At 41.0% G+C, this 20,999-nt stretch overlaps 2 protein-coding genes across 3 annotated transcripts in view; one reads left to right on the forward strand and one right to left on the reverse strand.

The window, feature by feature from the left end:
- Positions 1-10,556, forward strand: CCNDBP1 (cyclin D1 binding protein 1). The gene is made up of 11 exons (XM_025473032.3): positions 1-262; positions 422-481; positions 733-812; positions 3,386-3,467; positions 4,222-4,318; positions 4,495-4,568; positions 5,145-5,221; positions 5,520-5,800; positions 8,448-8,508; positions 9,734-9,780; positions 10,038-10,556. Exons 1-11 carry the CDS (start codon positions 154-156, stop codon positions 10,150-10,152), a joined length of 1,083 nt encoding a protein of 360 aa, XP_025328817.3. The 5' UTR covers positions 1-153; the 3' UTR covers positions 10,153-10,556.
- EPB42 (erythrocyte membrane protein band 4.2) overlaps positions 10,488-20,999 on the reverse strand; it is a 20,519-nt gene continuing 10,007 nt past the window's right edge. Inside the window, exons 9-13 of one of the 2 annotated variants that reach the window (XM_025473028.3) lie at positions 20,722-20,964; positions 18,148-18,447; positions 15,053-15,219; positions 13,795-13,928; positions 10,488-11,738 (exon numbers count right to left, since the gene is read on the reverse strand). In XM_025473028.3, coding sequence (XP_025328813.1) covers positions 11,576-11,738; positions 13,795-13,928; positions 15,053-15,219; positions 18,148-18,447; positions 20,722-20,964 — 1,007 coding nt within the window. In that variant the 3' untranslated portion in view covers positions 10,488-11,575. The remainder of the gene's footprint in view (positions 11,739-13,794; positions 13,929-15,052; positions 15,220-18,147; positions 18,448-20,721; positions 20,965-20,999) is intronic. The other variant, XM_049104325.1, reaches the window with a different exon arrangement.

Below are 20,999 nucleotides of genomic sequence, written 5' to 3' on the forward strand. Positions count from 1 at the left end.
CGGGCGTGGCTGGGGCCCCGGGGCGGGGCCGGGCGAGTTGTTGCCGGAAACGAACCCGGACCTGAGGCTGCCGGAAGCGGAGCGCCCACTGCAGTGCGGCCCTGGCAGCCGCCTCGGCCGCTCTCGTCCGGAGGTTCCTGGCGATCTCCTGAGATGGCGAGCACAGCCGCACCTACAGCCGCAGTCCCCACCCTAGATCCGCCTTTGGAGCAGATCCGGCGCTTGGCAGTGGAGCTGCGGTTGCTCCTGCCTGGCGTGCGGGGTGAGCTGACGCCTTGGGGGCTGGTGACGGCAGGGACGGGCTCGGCTAGGGACGAGGCCGGCGGGGGCGCCGGCGGGGGCGGGGGCGGGGCCGGGGTGGCTCCGCTTACCTGTGCTCTTCCTTTTGCCACCCCCGGTCCACGTACTACACCGGCTACAGTCGGCGAAGCCCGGGAGACCACCAAGGAGTTTAATGCTGAGACGTTTTGGAGGAGACTCAGTGAGTGCCTGTCCTGTTGGGGACTTCTGTTTCTCATCCCTTCCAGGGTACTGACGACCCCTTTCCCTCCCGCTTTCCCCCTCCCCTCCCCCCGCCGCATCCTCTCAGTCCTTTGCACTTCGGAGGTTGGGATATGAAACACTGATCCGGGGAGGTGTTTTTGAGGCTGACATCTCCAAAGTCCATGCAGCAGCTGCAGGCTTCTCCTTTTGGCGCTGACAACACGGCCCCTCCCCTCTGTCATCCCTCAGACCGGGCAGCAGAGAACGTGTCGAGGGAAGCCACGACCCTGACTGAAGTCTTCTCTCGAGTTCCACTGCCCTCTCCGCAGGTGGGCTTTACTTTCCTGGAATCCTTGTGCTTGCCTCGTTGTTCATTAGGGATCCAGTCGTTTTCTTTCCACCCTTTACACTGAAGCCAGGGGGTTAATTTTCCACACCTGTCAAGTAAGATTGCGGTTCTCACCTCGCAGGGGTGCGAGGTTGCCAAGGGCAGTCAGCCCCTGGCATGCCGTGCTCAGGTCATTCAAATAGGTATTGGTTCAATCTGCAGTTCATCCTGGTTATTTCCTTTCTGATAAATATTTTTTTTAACACTCGCTATTTGCTAAGTGTTTTCACATACGTAATTCCCACCTGACAGATGAGTAAGCGGGCTTAGAGGCTCAGGTTAAGGTAAATAAGAGTGGAACTAGCATTTAAATTAGGGCCCATGATGTCTAAATGACACCTTTTCTGTTATGCTACATAATATCCTTTTTGTATTGAATTGCTTTTTATATTTAATCAGTAACATATATATACAATATAAAATTCAGAAGATGTCAAAGTTAAGTGTGCTAAAAAATTTATATTTCTCCTCCCCAGTTACTTTTGTATTATTCCATATATATTCGATGCACATACACACTCATGTGTATATGCCCGCTTCTTTTTTACACAAATGATAGGATACTATAAACTATAAACACTTTTCTGGACCTTCCTTTAAAAAACAATTAACAACATGGCTTGCACATTGATTCTTAGCAGTACATATGAAGTTGCTCAGTTCTTTGTAATGCTGCATGGTATTCAATAGAGTGTATATAACTATAATTTGTTTAATGATACTTTATGTGGACATTAAAGCTCTTTCCAACTTGTAACTATTATAAACAGTGCTGTGTAAATTGCCTAAGACAATCTTTGTATATATGTATATCAGAAGTGGAATTGATGGAACAAGAATTTATGCATTTTTATTTTTATTTATTTATTTTTAAAGATTTTATTGATTTATTTGAGAGAGAGCACAAGTGGTGGGGAGGGGCAGAGGGAGAGGGAGAAGCAGACTCCCCACTGAGCAGGGAGCCCCATTCTGGGCCAGATCCCAGGACCCCGAGATCATGACCCTAGTTGAAGGCAGATGCTTAACCAACTGAGCCACCCAGTCACCCTGAATTTATGCATTTTTAAATAACCAGTTATTATAAAATTGATGAAAATAAACATGTTGGCTATGACTATGCTTTATGCTATTTTTCCAGAACTAGGTATACTTAATTTGAGAGTAAGATTATTTTAAAAATGGCATATTCATTGCCTTATTTGGTTTTAATAATCAGTGGTTTGATTCTTTTTTCAATCTATATATCCAGATGTTTTAAAATGGAAAAAATATTCTTTTGCTGCACCTACAATAAGCTCTCCCTACCCCCTCCCCCCGCATAGGTCCCAGAGAACTGTGATAAGAAAATAAGAAATGAATTGTTAGAGAGCATTTTAAAAGCTTTGCTTAAGAAAGTCAATATTTATTTCAAAAGGAGTAATATTACCTTATTTTTATCTGTTGATCCTTTCTTTCAAATATACTTAGGACTTGTTGCTAAAATTCACAGCTAGTAGGACACTATGAGGAGCAGCATAGAATTATTTTTCTGTACATGCTCAGGACAGTGGGTTCACTCATAGGTGAAAAGTTTTAGTTTTATTTGAGTTATATGTATTTGAATCCCATTTGCTTTCTTAGGATCTTAGCATGTTAGTCTACTGAAAAATGGTTTGTTTTGTTTGTTTGTTTGTTTTAATGTTTTTGGATGTTGAAACAATGTTACATTGTCATAAAAAGTTTTAAGCAGTTACTCTCAATCACTGTACTTATCTTCCATCCTAGACTGGTAACTGTTCATAGACTGGCACCAATCTGTGGACCACATTTTACATAGCACTGGCTTAGAATTTAGCAGGAAAGTGAGGACAAGGAAGATAGGAGAAAGCCAGTGACTACTTGGAAGGAAAATAGTCAACATTGAGCAATATAGGTTCTATGCTAATTACCTTTAGGTATATTGTGATTCTGTTAGAGAAATCAGACACCTGGTTAATGGTCTAAGGGTTGGCAAACTCTTCTCTAAAAAGCCAAATAGTAAACATTTTAGGCTTCATGGGTGAACTAGTTAACTTTGCCCTTGTAGCGTGAACACAGTTGGAAGTAACATGTAAACAAGAGTGTGGCTGTGTGCCAGGAACACTTTATTTATAAAAACTGGCAGTGGACCTAATTTGGCCCATAGGCCACAGTTGCCATCTCCTGGTCTAAGATATAGTGAATACCTCACAGTAGATCATGAATATCTCAAGATACAGAGTATTAGCAATAAGATTTCCTCCTGTTTCTTAATGCTTTTTTTGAGTTGTCACCTCATTCTCTGATGTCCAGCTAACTACTCTTGGCTATACGGCAAGAATAGCACAAAGCCTAACTAAAAGGACTACAGAAAATGTTTGTAGATCATACTGTACAGATGTCTACTCTCTTCTACAGTAGATGGGCTGATGAATCTTTTTTTTTTGGGGGGGGGGCTGATGAATCTAATCTCTTTCTTTTTTTTTTTTATTCTGAAATTGACCCATCACCTCATAGGAAACCCAGAGGTTCTGTGAACAAATCCATACTGCCATCAAGGAAATCATTACAGTATACTATTCACTTCCCAAGGATCAAGGTAAGCCAATGTATATACAGAAATGTTTGGTTATAGAGTATATCTTTGCTAATATGACAGCTTCTGTCCTGAAACTTTTACCTTTTCCTCAATTTGAGCATGTAATGTAACTTTCTCCCATAAAATGCACTCAAGGGTAATTCTATAACATCAGTGACATCCGTAAATAAGCCTTTATGCTAAGGTATGGATGCTGTATTACCATCTTCCCTGCTTTGCCTGACTGTAAGGCTTTTAATTCTTACTGGCTACCCCATCTCTAACTCATTCTAACGACTATGGATGCTGGATCTATAGGGGCCTCCCCAGTCTCCTCCACCCATATTACATCCCACCCTGTTTCTGAGCTCCCTTACAGGTTAAATGACCTCTGTCCCTGCCCATAAATTAATGCTTTGATTATGATTGTGCCAAAATTATAAATGAATACGTGTCTCCTGGATCTTCAGGGTTAGTCACAGATGGTTTAAACTTCAAGTGTTTCATCCACAGTTATCAAGAGACCATTAACCTTAATGAATATATACATGCTGTCATGGAAAGATTTTGTTTCAGATCTTTCTCATTCAGCACTCAGTGGGAGGAACAAGAAAATGATATGGGGAAATACATAAGACTTGAGTTTTGTGTTGGCACTGCAATTCAAGCATGTGGGTGCATGTTACCTCAAGTTCTAAAGGGCTTAAACTCTTGAGAAAGCAGATGGTGACTTCTGGAAAGAAGACCAGGCTACTTAGTCTTTGGGTTTCTTTAGGAATCACCCTGAGAAAGCTGGTACGGAACGCCACTCTGGACATCGTAGATGGAATGGCTCAACTTGTGGATGTGCTTTTCATAACTCCAGCTCAGAGGTAGTGATGCCATAGTTTGGGTTGTCAGTTAATGGGATTCCTTGCTTCAGGGAGGGGAAAAAACCTCATTTCAACAAGAGTTACTAACAGCTGTGAATGATGACTCGCAGGAAGGAGCTTTTTAGGAAAGAAGAACCTTGGTTATTGATATATCCTTATTGATTTCCTTTCTCCAGCCTAGAGAACAGTGACCTTATTTCCTACAACAGTGTCTGGACTGCATGCCAGCAGGTACCTCGAATACCAAAAGGTGGGTAAGAACTGGAAACGGGCCATTGACTCTGCTGGCCAAGGCAGACAGTTCTCTCATATCTCATTTCTAGTTTTGTGACATGTAAGTATTTTACTTTATAGTTTAGTGGAATACATAGAGTTTATCACCAATATCAAAAGAGAAGTGTTAATATTTTTTTCTTAGTGTTTTTAGTTCTTATACTTTTTTTAGCCCTCTTTCTGTAGCCCTATATAGTTGAACAGATGTGGTTTGTTCTCCTGGTCCTGCCCCAGGAGCAGTATTATGGGACACACTGAAGCACTTAGGAGATAGTGCCAGCTAGATCAAAAACAGTATTCGTCCAAGAAGACCACAATGAGAAACATCAAGGGACCATTTTGTTTCTTCTTGTGGTGAATGATGAAAAGCTTTTTAACTCCTATCTGAGTACCCAGAGGATGGGTGTTAGAAAACTTTTACTTTAGACCACGCTCTTGTTGACTGTCCTGGGTACTCTCCTCAAATGCGAACACTGTTGGTTGTCATTTGCAGGCTTGACAGAATTTTGAGGTTTCTTCTCTAATTCTAGTGCTTCTGATTTTTCACTCATAGATAACAAAGCTGCAGCCCTTTCAATGCTGACGAAGAATGTGGATTTTGTGAAGGATGCACATGAGGAAATGGAGCAGGTGAGGGGACAACTCCATGATAGATGAGACTATAAAGGAAGGAGATGCCCTGGGCATTGATTCAATAAATCCCATCCTCACTCCTGGATTTCAACTCCCATCTTCTAGCCCATGCCACTGTGTGTTTTAGTACCGTTCCTCTCTGTCCATTACTGGGCTAGGAGAGTAAGAACGGAGTTTAGGAAGTGATTCAAATTGGTGGCCGTTGGTAGCTGGCTTGACGTTTTTGGGATAGCTTAGATATGATGCTGTAAGTATAATAGGCTCTTTTTTTTTTTTTCTTTTTGGCATGTCTTAGGCCGTAGAAGAATGTGACCCATACTGTGGCCTCTTAAATGACACTGAGGACAACTCTGACAACAATGGTGATGAAGAGAATGATGGGTTGGGGTATCCAAACAATCGGGACTTATATTGGTCAGAAGAAGATCAAGAGCTCATAATCCCGTGCCTTGCACTGGTGAGAGCATCCAAAGCCTGCCTGAAGAAAATCCGGATCTCAGTGGCAGAGAATGGTAAGAAGGATCAGGTGGCCCAGCTGGACGACATTGTGGATATTTCTGATGAGATCAGTCCTAGGTAAGCAGGATCCCCACTTGAAACGTGAGCATCAGCATATAATATCAGCTTGTGCTGTCACCCCAAGCTTTTCCCAGTTTTTTGAAAATTTTCAACCTACAGGAAAGTTGAAAAAGTATTGCAGTGAACATCCATATAGCCTTCATCTAGATTCACCTGTTGTTCACATTTTTTTTTTCCAATATTGGCTTATTTCTCTATGGATAGATGTGCTATTTTTCTCCTGAACCATTTGAGAGTAAGTTGCAGACATCAATGACATGTCACCCATATATAGTTCAGCATGTATCTCCTAAGAACATTCTTATTATTACATCCAAGAAATTTAACATTGATTACAATAATATTTATTTATTTTTTCTATTTTTATTATTATTATTATTTTTTAATTTATTTTTTATTGGTGTTCAATTTACTAACATACAGAATAACCCCCAGTGCCCATCACCCATTCACTCCCACCCCCCGCCCTCCTCCCCTTCCACCACCCCTAGTTCGTTTCCCAGAGTTAGCAGTCTTTACGTTCTGTCTCCCTTTCTGATATTTCCCACACATTTCTTCTCCCTTCCCTTATATTCCCTTTCACTATTATTTATATTCCCCAAATGAATGAGAACATATAATGTTTGTCCTTCTCCGACTGACTTACTTCACTCAGCATAATACCCTCCAGTTCCATCCACGTTGAAGCAAATGGTGGGTATTTGTCATTTCTAATAGCTGAGTAATATTCCATTGTATACATAAACCACATCTTCTTTATCCATTCATCTTTCGTTGGACACCAAGGCTCCTTCCACAGTTTGGCTATTGTGGCCATTGCTGCTAGAAACATCGGGGTGCAGGTGTCCCGGCGTTTCATTGCATTTGTATCTTTGGGGTAAATCCCCAACAGTGCAATTGCTGGGTCGTAGGGCAGGTCTATTTTTAACTGTTTGAGGAACCTCCACACAGTTTTCCAGAGTGGCTGCACCAGTTCACATTCCCACCAACAGTGTATGAGGGTTCCCTTTTCTCCGCATCCTCTCCAACATTTGTTGTTTCCTGCCTTGTTAATTTTCCCCATTCTCACTGGTGTGAGGTGGTATCTCATTGTGGTTTTGATTTGTATTTCCCTGATGGCAAGTGATGCAGAGCATTTTCTCATGTGCTTGTTGGCCATGTCTATGTCTTCCTCTGTGAGATTTCTGTTCATGTCTTTTGCCCATTTCATGATTGGATTGTTTGTTTCTTTGGTGTTGAGTTTGATAAGTTCTTTATAGATCTTGGAAACTAGCCCTTTATCTGATATGTCATTTGCAAATATCTTCTCCCATTCTGTAGGTTGTCTTTGAGTTTTGTTGACTGTATCCTTTGCTGTGCAAAAGCTTCTTATCTTGATGAAGTCCCAATAGTTCATTTTTGCTTTTGTTTCTTTTGCCTTCGTGGATGTATCTTGCAAGAACTTACTGTGGCTGAGTTCAAAAAGGGTGTTGCCTGTGTTGTCCTCTAGGATTTTGATGGAATCTTGTCTCACATTTAGATCTTTCATCCATTTTGAGTTTATCTTTGTGTATGGTGAAAGAGAGTGGTCTAGTTTCATTCTTCTGCATGTGGAAGTCCAATTTTCCCAGCACCATTTATTGAAGAGACTGTCTTTCTTCCAATGGATAGTCTTTCCTCCTTTATCGAATATTAGTTGACAATAATATTTAATATTCAAATTTCCTCCATTTATTTCTAAAATGTATTTCATAGCTTTTTAAAAATTTTAATCCAGGGTTCTATCATGGTGTTACATTGTATTTGATTGTCATCTCTTGCAGTCGTCTGGTTTGGTTGTCTCTTGCAACTATAACAGTCCCTGTCCTTTTTAGTATTTTTTGACATTTACTTTTTAAAGAATCTAGGTCAGTTGTTTTGTAAAATACCCCAAATTCAAGATTCATGTGATTGTCTTTGTCATGATTATAGATTATATTCAAGTTAAATATTTTTTTGGCAAGGATATCATATATTTGAGTGTTTTATGTTTCTCATTGTATCATATTGGAGAGGCATGTAGTGTTAAGTTTCTCCCATTATTGGTGGCACTAAATTTCATCACTTGGGTAAAGTAGTGCCCACCTGAGTGGCATTCCATGGATGAACTCCATTTGCATCAGTTATTAAATTGATGGTTTCAGATTTTCCCTTTTTTAAAAAAAATAGAGCACCAAAAGCACTGAGCAGGGGAGAGGGGAGGGGCAGAAGGAGAGGGATTAGAGAAGCAGACTCTGCTGAGTACTGAGCCCAGAGAGGTGGGCCTCGATCTCCCATCTCTGGCCTGGCCTTAGAGATCATGACCTGAGCCAAAACCAAGAGTCAGATGCCTAATCCACTGAGCCACCTAGACACCTCCAGATCCTCTCATTTTTAACTGAATTAATCATGTCCTATCATATGGGCCAAGGGAGTTTTTTCCTCCCAGCTTCCTAGTGAAATGGGGTCTATACATGTTTAGTAAATATCAGTTGAATTGATTCTAGTTGCCCAATTTAAGGAATTGATAGGAATTTAAGGGACAGTTATATCCTCACTGGTCACTCCTTAATTGTGTACTGGAAATTACCCAGTTGAGCTTTGTTCCTTTTTTTTGTTAATGATTATTTTTGTTTTCTGCCCTTAGTGTGGATGATTTGGCTCTGAGCATATATCCACCTATGTGCCACTTGACTGTGCGAATCAATGTAAGTACCAACTTTGAAGAAATAGCTAGTGACTCTACTGGTAGGATTTCACTAGCCACTAGTATTTCCTTTAATCTCTAGGGAATATATTTATTTATTACACTTGGATGCGAGTACAACGATAATGTCACAGTTCTTACCTGTATTTCTGTTCGATAAATATTTATAATATTTATAGTTATAATAGCCACGAGTTCTGGTAGTACTCTCTTCTGTAACAACTTGGGTAATCACTTAGAAAAACCCAAAGACCTTAGAAAATGCTACTTTGAAAAGAAAGTCTGAATTACCACAATACTTTAGGATCCTGTTAACCTAAAGTCATTATTCTGATTTCTAGTGTGGGCAAAAATAGTGTCCAGAAACAAAATCTGTTCTAATATAAACCTACTGGATGATCTAACTAGAGGGTCAAACTCTTTGTAAAAATCTGATCTTAATCGTATTCTTTCAAGTCCTGGGTTCTGTGCTAGAGATAATTCTATTTTCTTATTTTTAGAGACTCAGATTATCTGTATAGTTATTGGAAAAAGAGGTAAAACTGCCAAATGGCTTATTATATCTTACATTCAGAATTACCAAATCTAAAAATATTTGATAAATTAGGTAGTGGAAATTAAATTCATCAAATGTATCTTTACAGTATGTAAATACTTTAAAGTAGAATAGGATCCTTTCGGGTGTTAACTTTTTTTTTCACATTCACTTTTTAGAAATTGACTTCCTAAGAAATAACATTTGGCAATATGCCTTGTCAATTACCCCAATAAAAATTTTAAAATTTAAAAATAAAATTTAAAAATTTAAAATATATTGGTGGCATACGATTCCTTCATGTTATCTTGTTATTGGTATGCTTGAAATTCTGTACATAGATTTTTTTTTTTAAAGTAACAGCTGTTTGAGCTATATATTTGGAGCTATCATCAGTTGGGGTAAATTCAGGTTATATTCTGATTTTTTCTAGTTTTTTTAAATTTTAAAGTACTAAAACTTTTTTAAACTTATAAAAATATTATAGCAATAATATTAATAAGATTTTGTAAAGAGAGAAGAATCCTATAATCCTACCACTCTAATCCAATCAGAATTTTTGTTTTGGAAGTTTCCTTCAGGGTTTTTGTTTTTAATAGGTTTTTATTACTTGAGTCTTTTAATATATGTTAGCTCTCCTTCCCTTTTTATGTAGGGCTCAGGGTAAGTAACTTCTTTGTTTCTTTTCTAGTCTGCGAAACTTGTATCTGTCTTAAAGAAGGCACTTGAAATTACTAAGTGAGTACGAGGACTTCTCTCCAAATAGCTTTTTTGAGAATAAGCCCATCCAGTCATTCTCAATTCCCAAAGCCCCATTTCAAGAAGTGGAAGAAGGTGGGTGTGGTGTTTTCTTTCCACTTCAGTTGCAGAGCAGCTTAAATTCTACAAAGAAACTTGCCTTGTCTTACTAGTTTTCCTCTATGCTCCCTGGTGAGAGTAGATTTTCCCTGGACAGTATAAATTTAACCTCTCTTTTTTCCTCATTCCACTTGCAGAGCGAGTCATGTGACCCCACAGCCAGAAGATAGTTGGATCCCTTTACTCATCAATGCTGTTGACCATTGCATGAACAGAATCAAGGAACTTACTCAGAATGAACTTGAATTGTGAGTTTTTAGGCTCATTTGTATTCTTTTCTCTCCTTCCCTTACTATCACAGGTAGCCTCTGAAGTCTGCTTTTAAAACAGAGCTAGAATGCTCTCTAGATCAAAAAGGAGTTCCTGTCTATACTTGTTCAGAGACATTATTACCAAAGATTATTGGTTAGGCCAGACTGGCAGTTATTTATAAACTGTATGAGTATGATATATTTTTCTGTGCTAGATAAAAAAGGCAATTGCATGAGTTTGTGTTCCTGAATGGTATTTCAGAGATTCCTGCAGAAGCTGCCTCATTCCCTATTTGCAGTAAAGTGTGTTGTTTGATGTTAAACATGTTGTTAGTCAAAAAAAAAAAAAAAAAAAAAACATGTTGTTAGTCTTAATAAAATGCTGACCTGCTGGTAGTTCAATAAGTATTCTTCCAAAGTTTCTTTCTACCAGAAATACAATGGATTCAGACTAGCATATCGCCTTTATTTGGATTTATAGGTCTAAAGATCTGATTCTGATCAGGACTGAATTTAGAACAAAAACACTTGACTTTAATTTATTTAGAGATGACTTCAAAGCCCCGTTGAGTGCTTCAGTGTGTTATATAATATCCTTATTCTTATAATTAAGTCCTTCTGAATATTATTGCATCCATGCTTCTAAAATTATTTTTTTGGTATTGAGCTCACATATTAGGTTTGTCCACTTTATTGAGCAGATTTGTTTTTCTTACATATGTTTGTATTATTGTTATATATTACATGTCTCTCCAAATGTAAGTACAAAATTTTTATAAATCAAAACTTTGTAAGTGTATTAAAATAGGTTATATAATTTTAAGGGCCTTTTCAGTTTAAGGGCCTTTTCCTTTTGCACAACCATCACCACTTAATTATAATTTTGCATGTGTCTAGAAGATCACATATTGGAAAGCAAGATAAACCTGTATGATGTGTATTCTGGTGACCTGACTTGGGTTTTATGCATGTACTGCGGGTCTCCACAACATCTAATGCCAGTCCTTTTCCTTGCATAGATGTAACTTAGCCCATCTGCCCTTCCGATGTCTCCATGGTCTTTTTAGGTATAATCAGCTATAGCAGTCATTCTTTTGAGCAAATAGTGTATACTTGGGTTGAAATTCCTTATGTCAAATGAGTTTTAATTTACTCTTATCAAGTGCCATTTTGTACTTGTAATAAGAGTCAGAAAGAGAAGGAACTAAAGTCAGAGAGTGTCAAAACAACAAGTAATGTAAACCAAAAAAAAAAAAAATATATATATATATGTATATATATAACTTTGTACAAAAGGAGTCTAGTTCTTTTATTTTCTCTTCAAGGGCTGGTATTCTATATACGTAATAGTTTTCATATTTCTCTAGTGGGCCAAGTTCATGTTATCAACTTCAGACTTTAATTATGAGATACTTAATGGAGGTTTAAGCAGGAAGTTCAGAGGCTTCCACGATGACGTTTCTGTAGTTGGTTAGGTTCTGGAACAGATTGCAGTCCATTTCCACAATGAGCCTCTGGAACCCCACCTGTGTTGGTGTAAACTGAAATTGGGTGTGCAAGATGTTTCCGGGCCACACTGTAGCTAATCTGAAATAAAGGAAAAAGCAGGTGGTGGTTCTATCCCATTGCTTTACTGGTCCCAGTGACTCTTCCCTACTCGAAGAGGTGAACTGTGAAGAAATCAACATTTAAGTATCTTAGTGTTTAAACAGAGGAGGTTTTCAGGGCATGAAAGATAAGAGCCTCCCTCTGGTGAGCAGCTGCATGGTTAAGAAGAGAAACATCCTATTCTGAGGGCTTCCAGGCTACATCTGTTATTTTATCACCAATGACTTCAGTCTGGTCCCACTCTTGATAATAGTACCAAGGCATGTTTGGAAAATCTGTAGTTTTGGACCTCTCCTGTTGCTAAGTGCTGTGAGGGTACAGTGAATATATACAGAAATTGTCAGCATGCTAACAGGTGGTGTTTGGCACTCTATCAGTAACCTCCTGGCCTGCCCATGGACCTTCTTACATTGACAAAGGGAGGAGCACATTTCCTTGGAGGAGCTTTCCCCTACTGTTGATCTGGGATACCACAAAAGTATAGTTAAATGTTGGCAGTCCCTCCTCTCAGTTTATTGGCAAGAGTGACTCATTGGGTTTCATAAGGCTGAGGCAGTGACTCAATAACCAGTCAACTACCAGGGATTTGAGGAGTAGGTACCGTGAGCTCTGAACTGTACACTGTGTTTTCAACAAGGGGTGCTATGGACACAATGAGGGAAGAAGAGATAATGAAGAAAGATAGTTGCAACATCTGAAACCAACAAGGGACTCATACAGGGAGCTCCTACAAATCAACAAAGAGAAAAGGCAGGAACACCAAAAGGAAAAAGGGCAAAGATAAGAACAAACCTTTAACAGAGGAGGAAACAGAAAAGGCTAATAAAAATATGAAGAGTTGCAAATTAAAACAATAATGAGATAATACCTTATTACTATTAGACTGGGGAAACAGAGGAAGTTGAGTATTGCCAAGAGTGGAGAAATGGTAGGAATATAGCAACTCTTCTAGTGTTGGAGGAAATGTGGACTTCTGCAGTCATTCTGCAAACAAATCTGATAGTACCCAGTCAAACCAGGTCATATTCTGTGATATAGTAATTCCATTCCTGAGCATACCTCTCCTTCCTCCCCGGCCAGAGTTTCAAACTATTATGTAAGATGTGTGAGGGTGTGCCTGGGTGGCTCGGTTAAGTGCCTGCCTTCTCTCAGGTCATGATCCCAGGTTCCTGGAATTGCATCACATGTCAGGCTCTGCTTAATGGGGAGTCTGCTTCTCCCTCTGCCTCTCCCCCTGCTTGTGTTTTTTCTCTCTCTCTCAAATAAATAAAGAAAATCTAAAAAAAAAAAAAGATGTGTGAGGATGTTCATTGCAATAATATTTGTGTTCCAGAGTTGGAGGCACTCTGGGTACCCATCACTGTGGAATGGAGTGGTAGAAAGTATGGGATGTACAGGATAAAGCATTATGTTGCAGAAACAATGGGCTTAACATATGTGGATGAATCTCAAAAACAGTTCTGAGTTAAAAATAAGGAAAATTAAAAAAATAAGGAAAATGGATTAGACATAACATCATTTACGTAAATTAAAAATACAGGCGTATGAAGCACAGGACACATTTTACACATGCTAATGAAAGGATGCACATACTAACAAAAGAATATGAAGGGTGGTGGTAGGAATAGGGAATAGGAATAAAAAACATTTAAACAAAATTTTATATTGTAGTAGTCATTAGTAGAATGCAGCTCTTTGTCTATATCAGAAGGCAGAATACCTGTGACATTCTCTAGTACTCAGACCTAACCTCCATGCCTGCAATTATAGCAATACCCAGGCTCTCCCTGCATGATCGGAATAGCAATCAGGGTCAGGGTCAGGTGGATGCCCTTGGGGGCACATAGCCTCCCTCACTCCTGTCTACCAGGATGAGAGAGGCCCTAATCCTTTAGTTCAACTTCAGAAGAGTTTATTCCCTGTCTCTATGGACACAGCAAAAAGACAGGCATTAGTCGTGGGTAGGGACCCATCTCAACTGCCTTACTGACCAGCTGAGATGTTTCAGGTAGATGAGAAGCTCATAGTCTCTTACCTGTACCTTCTCTCTCTGTAAATGAGCCCCCTTCCAAAGATGGAGATCACACAGTCCTTCATGGGAATGTCTAGGAAGTTATGGAGGCTAACTGAAGCCCTAAGAAGTTGATACTGCTCTGCTGTCTCTGGCATCTGTGGGAAGAGGCAAAATCTGGAGCGGATGCCAAGAGCACAGAGCCACAGTTACTGCTTCCCCTCCCAAGCACTCGCCCTGTACTCCCCTCAGTTATTCTTCTGTCTCTGCCATCTGGACCCAAACTCCACACCTGACTTCTTTAGTCCTCTATCTGGTCTTCCTGCACTTATTCTTACCCTTACCTTGGTTAATCCATGGCCATCTCTGATGTTGCCTCTCCTCCACTTAGAAACCTTGGAGTGGTTCCCATTGTCCTTAGAATTCAGCTTTGGTTGGCATTCAGAGTCTTTCATGGTCTGACCCCAGTCCCCTTTTCCAGCCTCACCTGTTCTTCCCTCGACTAAGTGACATCCCAGCATCCCCCTCAGACTTCCCCTCTTTTGGGACTCCCTGTTAAGTCTTCTTCCTGCAATGGCCTTCCTCAACCCCAGCACTAAAGCTTACCTATTTTTCAAGGCCCAGCATAAATGCCTCCTCCTCCTATTAAGTATTCCTCAAACCCACCAGCTGAAATTAATCCCCTACGTCACTTACCTCATAGTGACTTTGTACCTCTTTTGTCTTTTTACATAAAAGACCAAACACTGTGTCTCCTTACTTTAATATAATCTCTTTTAGGGCTGATTCCAGATTGCATTCATTTGGTCAGGGGAGACATGTGAAAAGAGGACTAGATCAAGAGCCATAAGCTTCTAAGACATCCCATTTTCATGATCATGAGTATGATCATCTCTAGGACTGTATTCCCATCTGAATAATGAGAATAGTTCCACCTCATAAGGATTTTGTATTAAAAGAAAAGGTGAAAATTCATTGGCATACATATAAAGTTCTAAATAAATATAGGCTAGTATTAGCCATCTAAATATGGAGGCAAAAAAAAAATATGGAGGCAGCAATGGTGAGGCCCTGATTTTTAAAATACTTCAAAAAAATAAGTTGGAAGATGTAAACCTTAATAGCATATGTAAGAAGCCATCTATTTCAAGAGAAGGAGCTCTCGAGATAGTATTTTCTGGCAATCCTACAACACAATTGTTCACCCTGAAGTGTGAGGGGCTCTTGATTCCTTCTGAAACAGGAGCAAACAAGAGTGATTTGGGGAAAGGTTGGTGCCTACCTCAATGGCAAGGTGTGGTCTACAAATGGCAATGTCTTCCTGAGCAAAGCAGCTGAGGCTGGATGCAGAGTGTGTTACTGTGGCCATGACTGTGAGTCTCAGGAAGCTGTTCTCTGGTGGGTTTTGATCAAAATGTAAGAAGGACAGATTGCTGGTGATACTGTTAACTGAAACATAGGAGAGATGGAGTTAGTGCAAATCCTAAGTGTGTGTGCCTTGGCCACAGGCAATATTACACACAGTCCAAAGGAGTAAGTGTCTCACCGAAGCCAGAAAGATGCCTCATTTCTCACAGCAATTTCCAACTTGAATTCACTCGAGGCCCCACCCCCTGCCACTATCACTGCTTCTGCCAACACTCTTGGCAGACCACCTCAGTGCGGTTGTGGAAAGCCCCTGCAAACTAGAACAAGTTATGCTCTCCTGGCCTTGGTTTCCTCGTCTAATAATAATGCTACCGGATGGGATGGCTTGTGTTAAATGAGATACTGAGGTGCTTATCTCAGGCCCCACTGCACATTTGTTGCTGTATATATGCTTACTTAGTTTCTTCTTCTCTGCTTCTGTTTCCCATTTGCAGAGGAAATGAAGTCATCCTTTATTGTCAAGCTTACATTCCTATTCCCAACCCATAGATACAGTCATCAACCCCTGCTGCCATCACCCTGAGGAAGATGAGGTGTCCTCCCTTTGCAGGTCACAATCTCCACTTTTTAAGTCTATGCTCTATCCTGACCTTTCCCCTGCCTGCTGTGTAACTTTTGGGCAAATTAGGTAACCTCTCTATGCTTTGGTCTCCTTACCTGTAAAGTGGGATAACAGTGGCTGTTGTCTTAGAAGGTTGTTGTAAGGATAAATGAGATAATGCATATGGAACACTTAACACTGTTTGCCAAAAATAAGCTACAGTTACTCTAGTTGCCTTCATGTCCCCCAAGCATTGCAGCGTCAATTATAACCCATCTTTCCTGAGGCTTCAGTCTTTCCCTCTCTGTTGATTCTTTTCCTCAGCATGTAAGCCAATTCTGCTGTCTCACCTTAAATAAACAAAAAGATACCCTCCCCCTACCCAGTGTCCCTGCCTGACCACTCAGCCTGTCTCCTTTTTCTGTCGATGCTTCCAGGAAGGACCGCATACATGTCTTGCTTCCTCAACTCTCCATCAGTTTAATCCCCAGGAAGTTGGCCTCTGCCTTTGCTTCTTAGTAGGACTACTCCCTTAGTCTACTTTTGGCCTTGACATCTCATGCCACTCTGCTGCCCCTGCTAGGTGCTCCTTCCTCTCTTTGACTTCTCCATTTCTCTTGCTCCCTGCTCCTTTCCTGCCTGCCCCCTACATGCTGGTGCTGCCTGGATTCCCCCTTCACCCTCCTCTCTTCCCACAGCCCTTCTTCTACCCCCAGGAGCTCATCAGTGCCCTGACTTGCCAGTCCCCTTTGTGTTGGGATTCCCACATCTGGTCTCCAACCCAAGCTTCTATCTTAAATGCCAGGTTTAAGTTTCAGCTGCATACTGGCCATCTCTGGGAAGTCTTATGGACTTTCAAACCCCATGTGCCACAGACATCATCCTTTCCCCTACACTTGCTCTTCCTCATTTTCCCAATTCAAGAGGCTCATCCAAACTGGAAGCTATCCTCTCATTTCCCCCCAACACATATCCACAAGTCCAACCTATCCTACCTCCTTAATATGTCTTCATTTCAAGTGATGCTAGTCTAGTTTGTCCTTCTTGAGTATTTATTACAAAACCTAACCTCTGATCCAGTGAGTCTCAACATTAGATGTATATTAAAATCATATAGAGAGCTTTATAAAACAATCTCTACGCCAGGCGAGACAGATCAATCATATCAGAGTCTGGCAGTGAGGTCTAGGCAGCAGTATTTTTAAAGTACCCCAGGTGATTCAACATGTAGCCAAGGTTGAGTCATTATTCTAATATGACCCCTTCCTTCCATTCAAACAGAAATTCTTTTCTTAAAATGGATTTCTGGGGGATCCCTGGGTGGCTCAGCGGTTTAGCGCCTTCCAAAGCACCTGCCTCCAGGGTGTGATCCTGGAGACCCGGGATCAAGTCCCACGTCAGGCTCCCGGCATGGAGCCTGCTTCTCCCTCTGCCTGTGTCTCTGCCTCTCTCTCTCTCTCTATGTCTATCATGAATAAATAAATAAAATCTTTAAAAAAAATAAAATGGATTTCTGATCACATTGGCCCCTCTAGTTAAAAATTTTCCCAGTTTTCCCACTGACCGAAGAACAAAACTCAAACTCCTTGGCATGATACACAAGCCCCTGCATGATCCAGCCCCTGCTCCCCTCAGAAAGGGAACGTGGTGGAGAGATTGGAAGCAGGGGAGCTGGTTAGAAGGCTGTTGCAATAATGTAGACAAGCTGTAATCCACTGATTCTCACTTGTCTGCACACTGGAATCACCCAATGAATTTAAACAGTTTTTGATGTTTGAATCCAACCATGGAGTTTCTGATTTAGTTAGTCTGGGATGCAGGCTGATCATCAAATTTCCCCAATTCTGGTACACTCCCCAATGCAATTCTGATAAGCAGCAAAGTTTGAGAACAACTGCTTTAGTTCAGGAACTTTCAACCCTAGGATAATATAGGGAGCTTTTAAAAAGTACCAATTCCTGTACCCCATCCCAGACCAATTAAGTAGGAATTTGGGGGAGGAGGAAGAACCTGTGCACCTGTTGTTCCTTCTGCCTTGAATATTTGTGACTCACTTTTCTATCTGTCACTGCCCTTCCTACTCATCCTTTCAGACACAGTGCAGTCTGCTTTACCTGGGAGTAGTCTGCTCCAGCCTGGGTGAGATGCTCCCCTGCCATTGTGCTCTGTTTACTTTATCAAACAATTCTTTTCCTGCTTCTATAGTGCATTTACCTATCTGACTGCAGTTGGAATTGTGGAGGCTTTTTTCTATATGAAGCTCAATAAATATGTGTTGAATGATGAAGAAACAGAGGGCACACCAGAGGCTAGAAACCATATCTTCAGACCTTCAAGGTGCCCCATGGCTGCTGCCTCCCAGTGTGGCAGCAAGGGGTTGGGGTTGTCTGGCAGGGCCATACAATTACCCATGTAGGCATCAAGCATAGAGGACAGCTTCTTTTTCCAGAGCTCAGCAGCAAGGATGCCATTGTAGTATATCGCTTGTACACCAATTGCCAGCTGTACTGCCTTCTCCTGGTCACTGGGGTTAACTAAGTTCACTGAGAACTGGGCATTCCCGCCCAGGTATAGGGAGCTGGGTGCTTCCAAAAACATGTACAGAGTCTCAGCGGTCTTGAGACTAGGAGGATGGATGCCACTGTCTTTTTTATGTCCCATTCTCTCATCCTGGACTTTCTCCAACACCTCTTTTTCTTGAGGAGATCCTGCAATGGAGGAAATAAAGCAGGCCTCTTATCCAGAGGGTATAGACCCTTCTAATAAAAGTCCAAAATTAAGATTCATCTACCCACTGCTACTCAAATTCTAAAGTCACAAGAGTTTTACAAACCTCTAAGGCCACATTTAGCCTAAAAAAAAAATCTGTCCTAATGTGAAACCTGAAAGCATAAAAATCCTAGAACATAGGCAATAGCTTCTTTGATACCAGCCAGAGCAACTTCTTTCCAGACATGTCTCCTGAGGCAAGAGAAAAGCAAACATAAACTATGGGGATTACATTGAAATAAAAAGCTTCTGCAAGGAAACAAACAACAAAATTAAAAGGCAACCTATGGAATGGGAGAAGATATTTGCAAATGACATGTCTAATAAAAGGTAGTATCCAAAACAAAGAACTTATAAAACTCACCATCCCCAAAATGAATAGTCCAATTTAAAAATGGGCAGAAGACATGACTTTTTTCCTAAGAAGACATACAGATGGCCAACAGACACATGAAAAGATGCTCAAATCACTTATCATTGGAGAAATGCAAATTAAAACTACAATGAGATATCACTGTGCATCTGTCAGAATGGCTAAAATCAGCAACACAAACAGCAGGTTTGGGTGAGGAAGTGGAAAAAGGGGAACACTCTTGAACTATTGGTGGGAATGCAAACTGGTGCAGCTACTGTGGAAAACAGTATGCAGGTTCTTCAAAAAGTGAAAAGTAAAACTACTCTGAAATCCAGCAATTGCACTAGTAGGTACTTCCCCAAAGAATACAAAAATACTAATTCAAACGGATACATGCACCCTGATGTTTTTAGCAGCATCTTCTACAACTCAGCAAATTATGGGAGCAGCTCAAGCATCTATCAACTGATGAATGGATAAAGATGTAATGTATACACGTGCACACACACACACACACACGTATGTTATTCACCCATAAAAAAGAATGAAATCTTGCCATTTGCAATGGCATGGATGGAGAGTATAATACTAAGTGAAATAAGTCAGTTGGAGAAAGGCAAATACCATACAACTTCACTCATATGTGGAATTTAAGAAACAAAATAAATGAACAAAGAGGGGGGAGAGAGAGAAGCAAACCAAGTAACAGACTCTTAACTATAGAGAACAAATAGATGGTTACCAGAGGGAAAGCAGGTGGGAGGATGGATGAAATGGGTGATGGGGATTAAGGAGTATACTTGTCATGATGTGCACCAGGTAATGTGTGGAAGTGCTGAATCACTATATTGTACACATGAAACTAATGTTACACTGTATGTTGACTAACTGGAATTTAAATTTAAAAAAATTTTTTTAAAGTCTGCATTGGGCAGATCCACAACAGATACAGCATCTCTTTCAAGTCACTCAAGGACCAAGTTCTTCAAGTGCTATGCATTTGCCCCTTGAATGGTGGGAGAGCAAGCTTCTGGACAAATCATACTGACTCTGAGGACAGGTCTGCAGGGACTCACATCTTCCTAAGTGAAGGAGTTGACTTATTCCAAGGGCAGTGGGGGCCATAGAATATTCTAGAGCAGGGGAGTAACATAATTATTCTGTGTTTTAGAAAGCTCACTCTGGAAACTAAACTGGAAAGGGAACAATAATGGAGAAACTGGATCCAGGAGGTCCCGTTAGGAGGGCATCATGTTGCAGATGAGATGTTGAGGCCCTGAATTGTCTATAGGCAGTGTCGAAGGAGATGAGGAAATAGAGGTGGGAGTAATGTGGGGCAGTGAAGGAAGGAGAGTTGAGACAGGTGCAAGCCTTCTTGTTTGAACAAATAGGTAACAGTGGTGCCTTTAACCAAATGGAGGAAGCAACAGATTTGGGGTGCTGGAAGAGAAGGTGAGAAGGAGAGAGGAGAACGTCTTCTGGAAGCTGGGCTTGGTATTAAGTGTGTTGTTTTATAGTAGTGGTTTTCAACTGGGGGCAATTTAGCTCCCCAGGTGGTATTTGGAAAGACCTGGAGACCTTTTTGGTTGTCACAACCCATAGTGGTGTGGTGCTGGCATCGAGTGGATGCAGGCTGGGAATGCTGCTAATCAGCCTATGACGCATAGCCCCCCTACAATGAAGAGTTATCTGGCCCAAAATGTCAATAGTGTCAAATGGGGTTTAAAAAAACAAACAAACCCTATTTTATATGATGAAAAGAAGACAGTGACTCTGGCCTGCATCTTTCTGGCCCATCCCTTTCCCTCTATTGGCATTTCAGTGCTGAGAAGCCTGGGGCCCTTCCCCTGCCCAGTACCTTCAGGATACTTGTAGTTCTGAGTGATGTCCTCACAGCGGTCACTGTCCACACCCTTGGTGCTAATGTTGTTGCCAACATACTTAGTGTTGGAGTTGGTCAGCTCCAGCGCGCCATCCTCACGACACTTCCAGACCATGCATGAGGCATTTACTGCGGCAAAAAGGTCTGATACTGCAGGAGTCAGCCCTAGTGTCCCCTCCTTTACTGCTCTGACAGGGGCCAGATCACAGGACTCCAGGACTGAGGGAGAAAAAGGTCAGTGAGCAAGAGGAACC

This window comes from Canis lupus, chromosome 30, assembly GCF_003254725.2.
Source record: "Canis lupus dingo isolate Sandy chromosome 30, ASM325472v2, whole genome shotgun sequence".
In the NCBI taxonomy this organism is placed as follows: domain Eukaryota; kingdom Metazoa; phylum Chordata; class Mammalia; order Carnivora; family Canidae; genus Canis; species Canis lupus.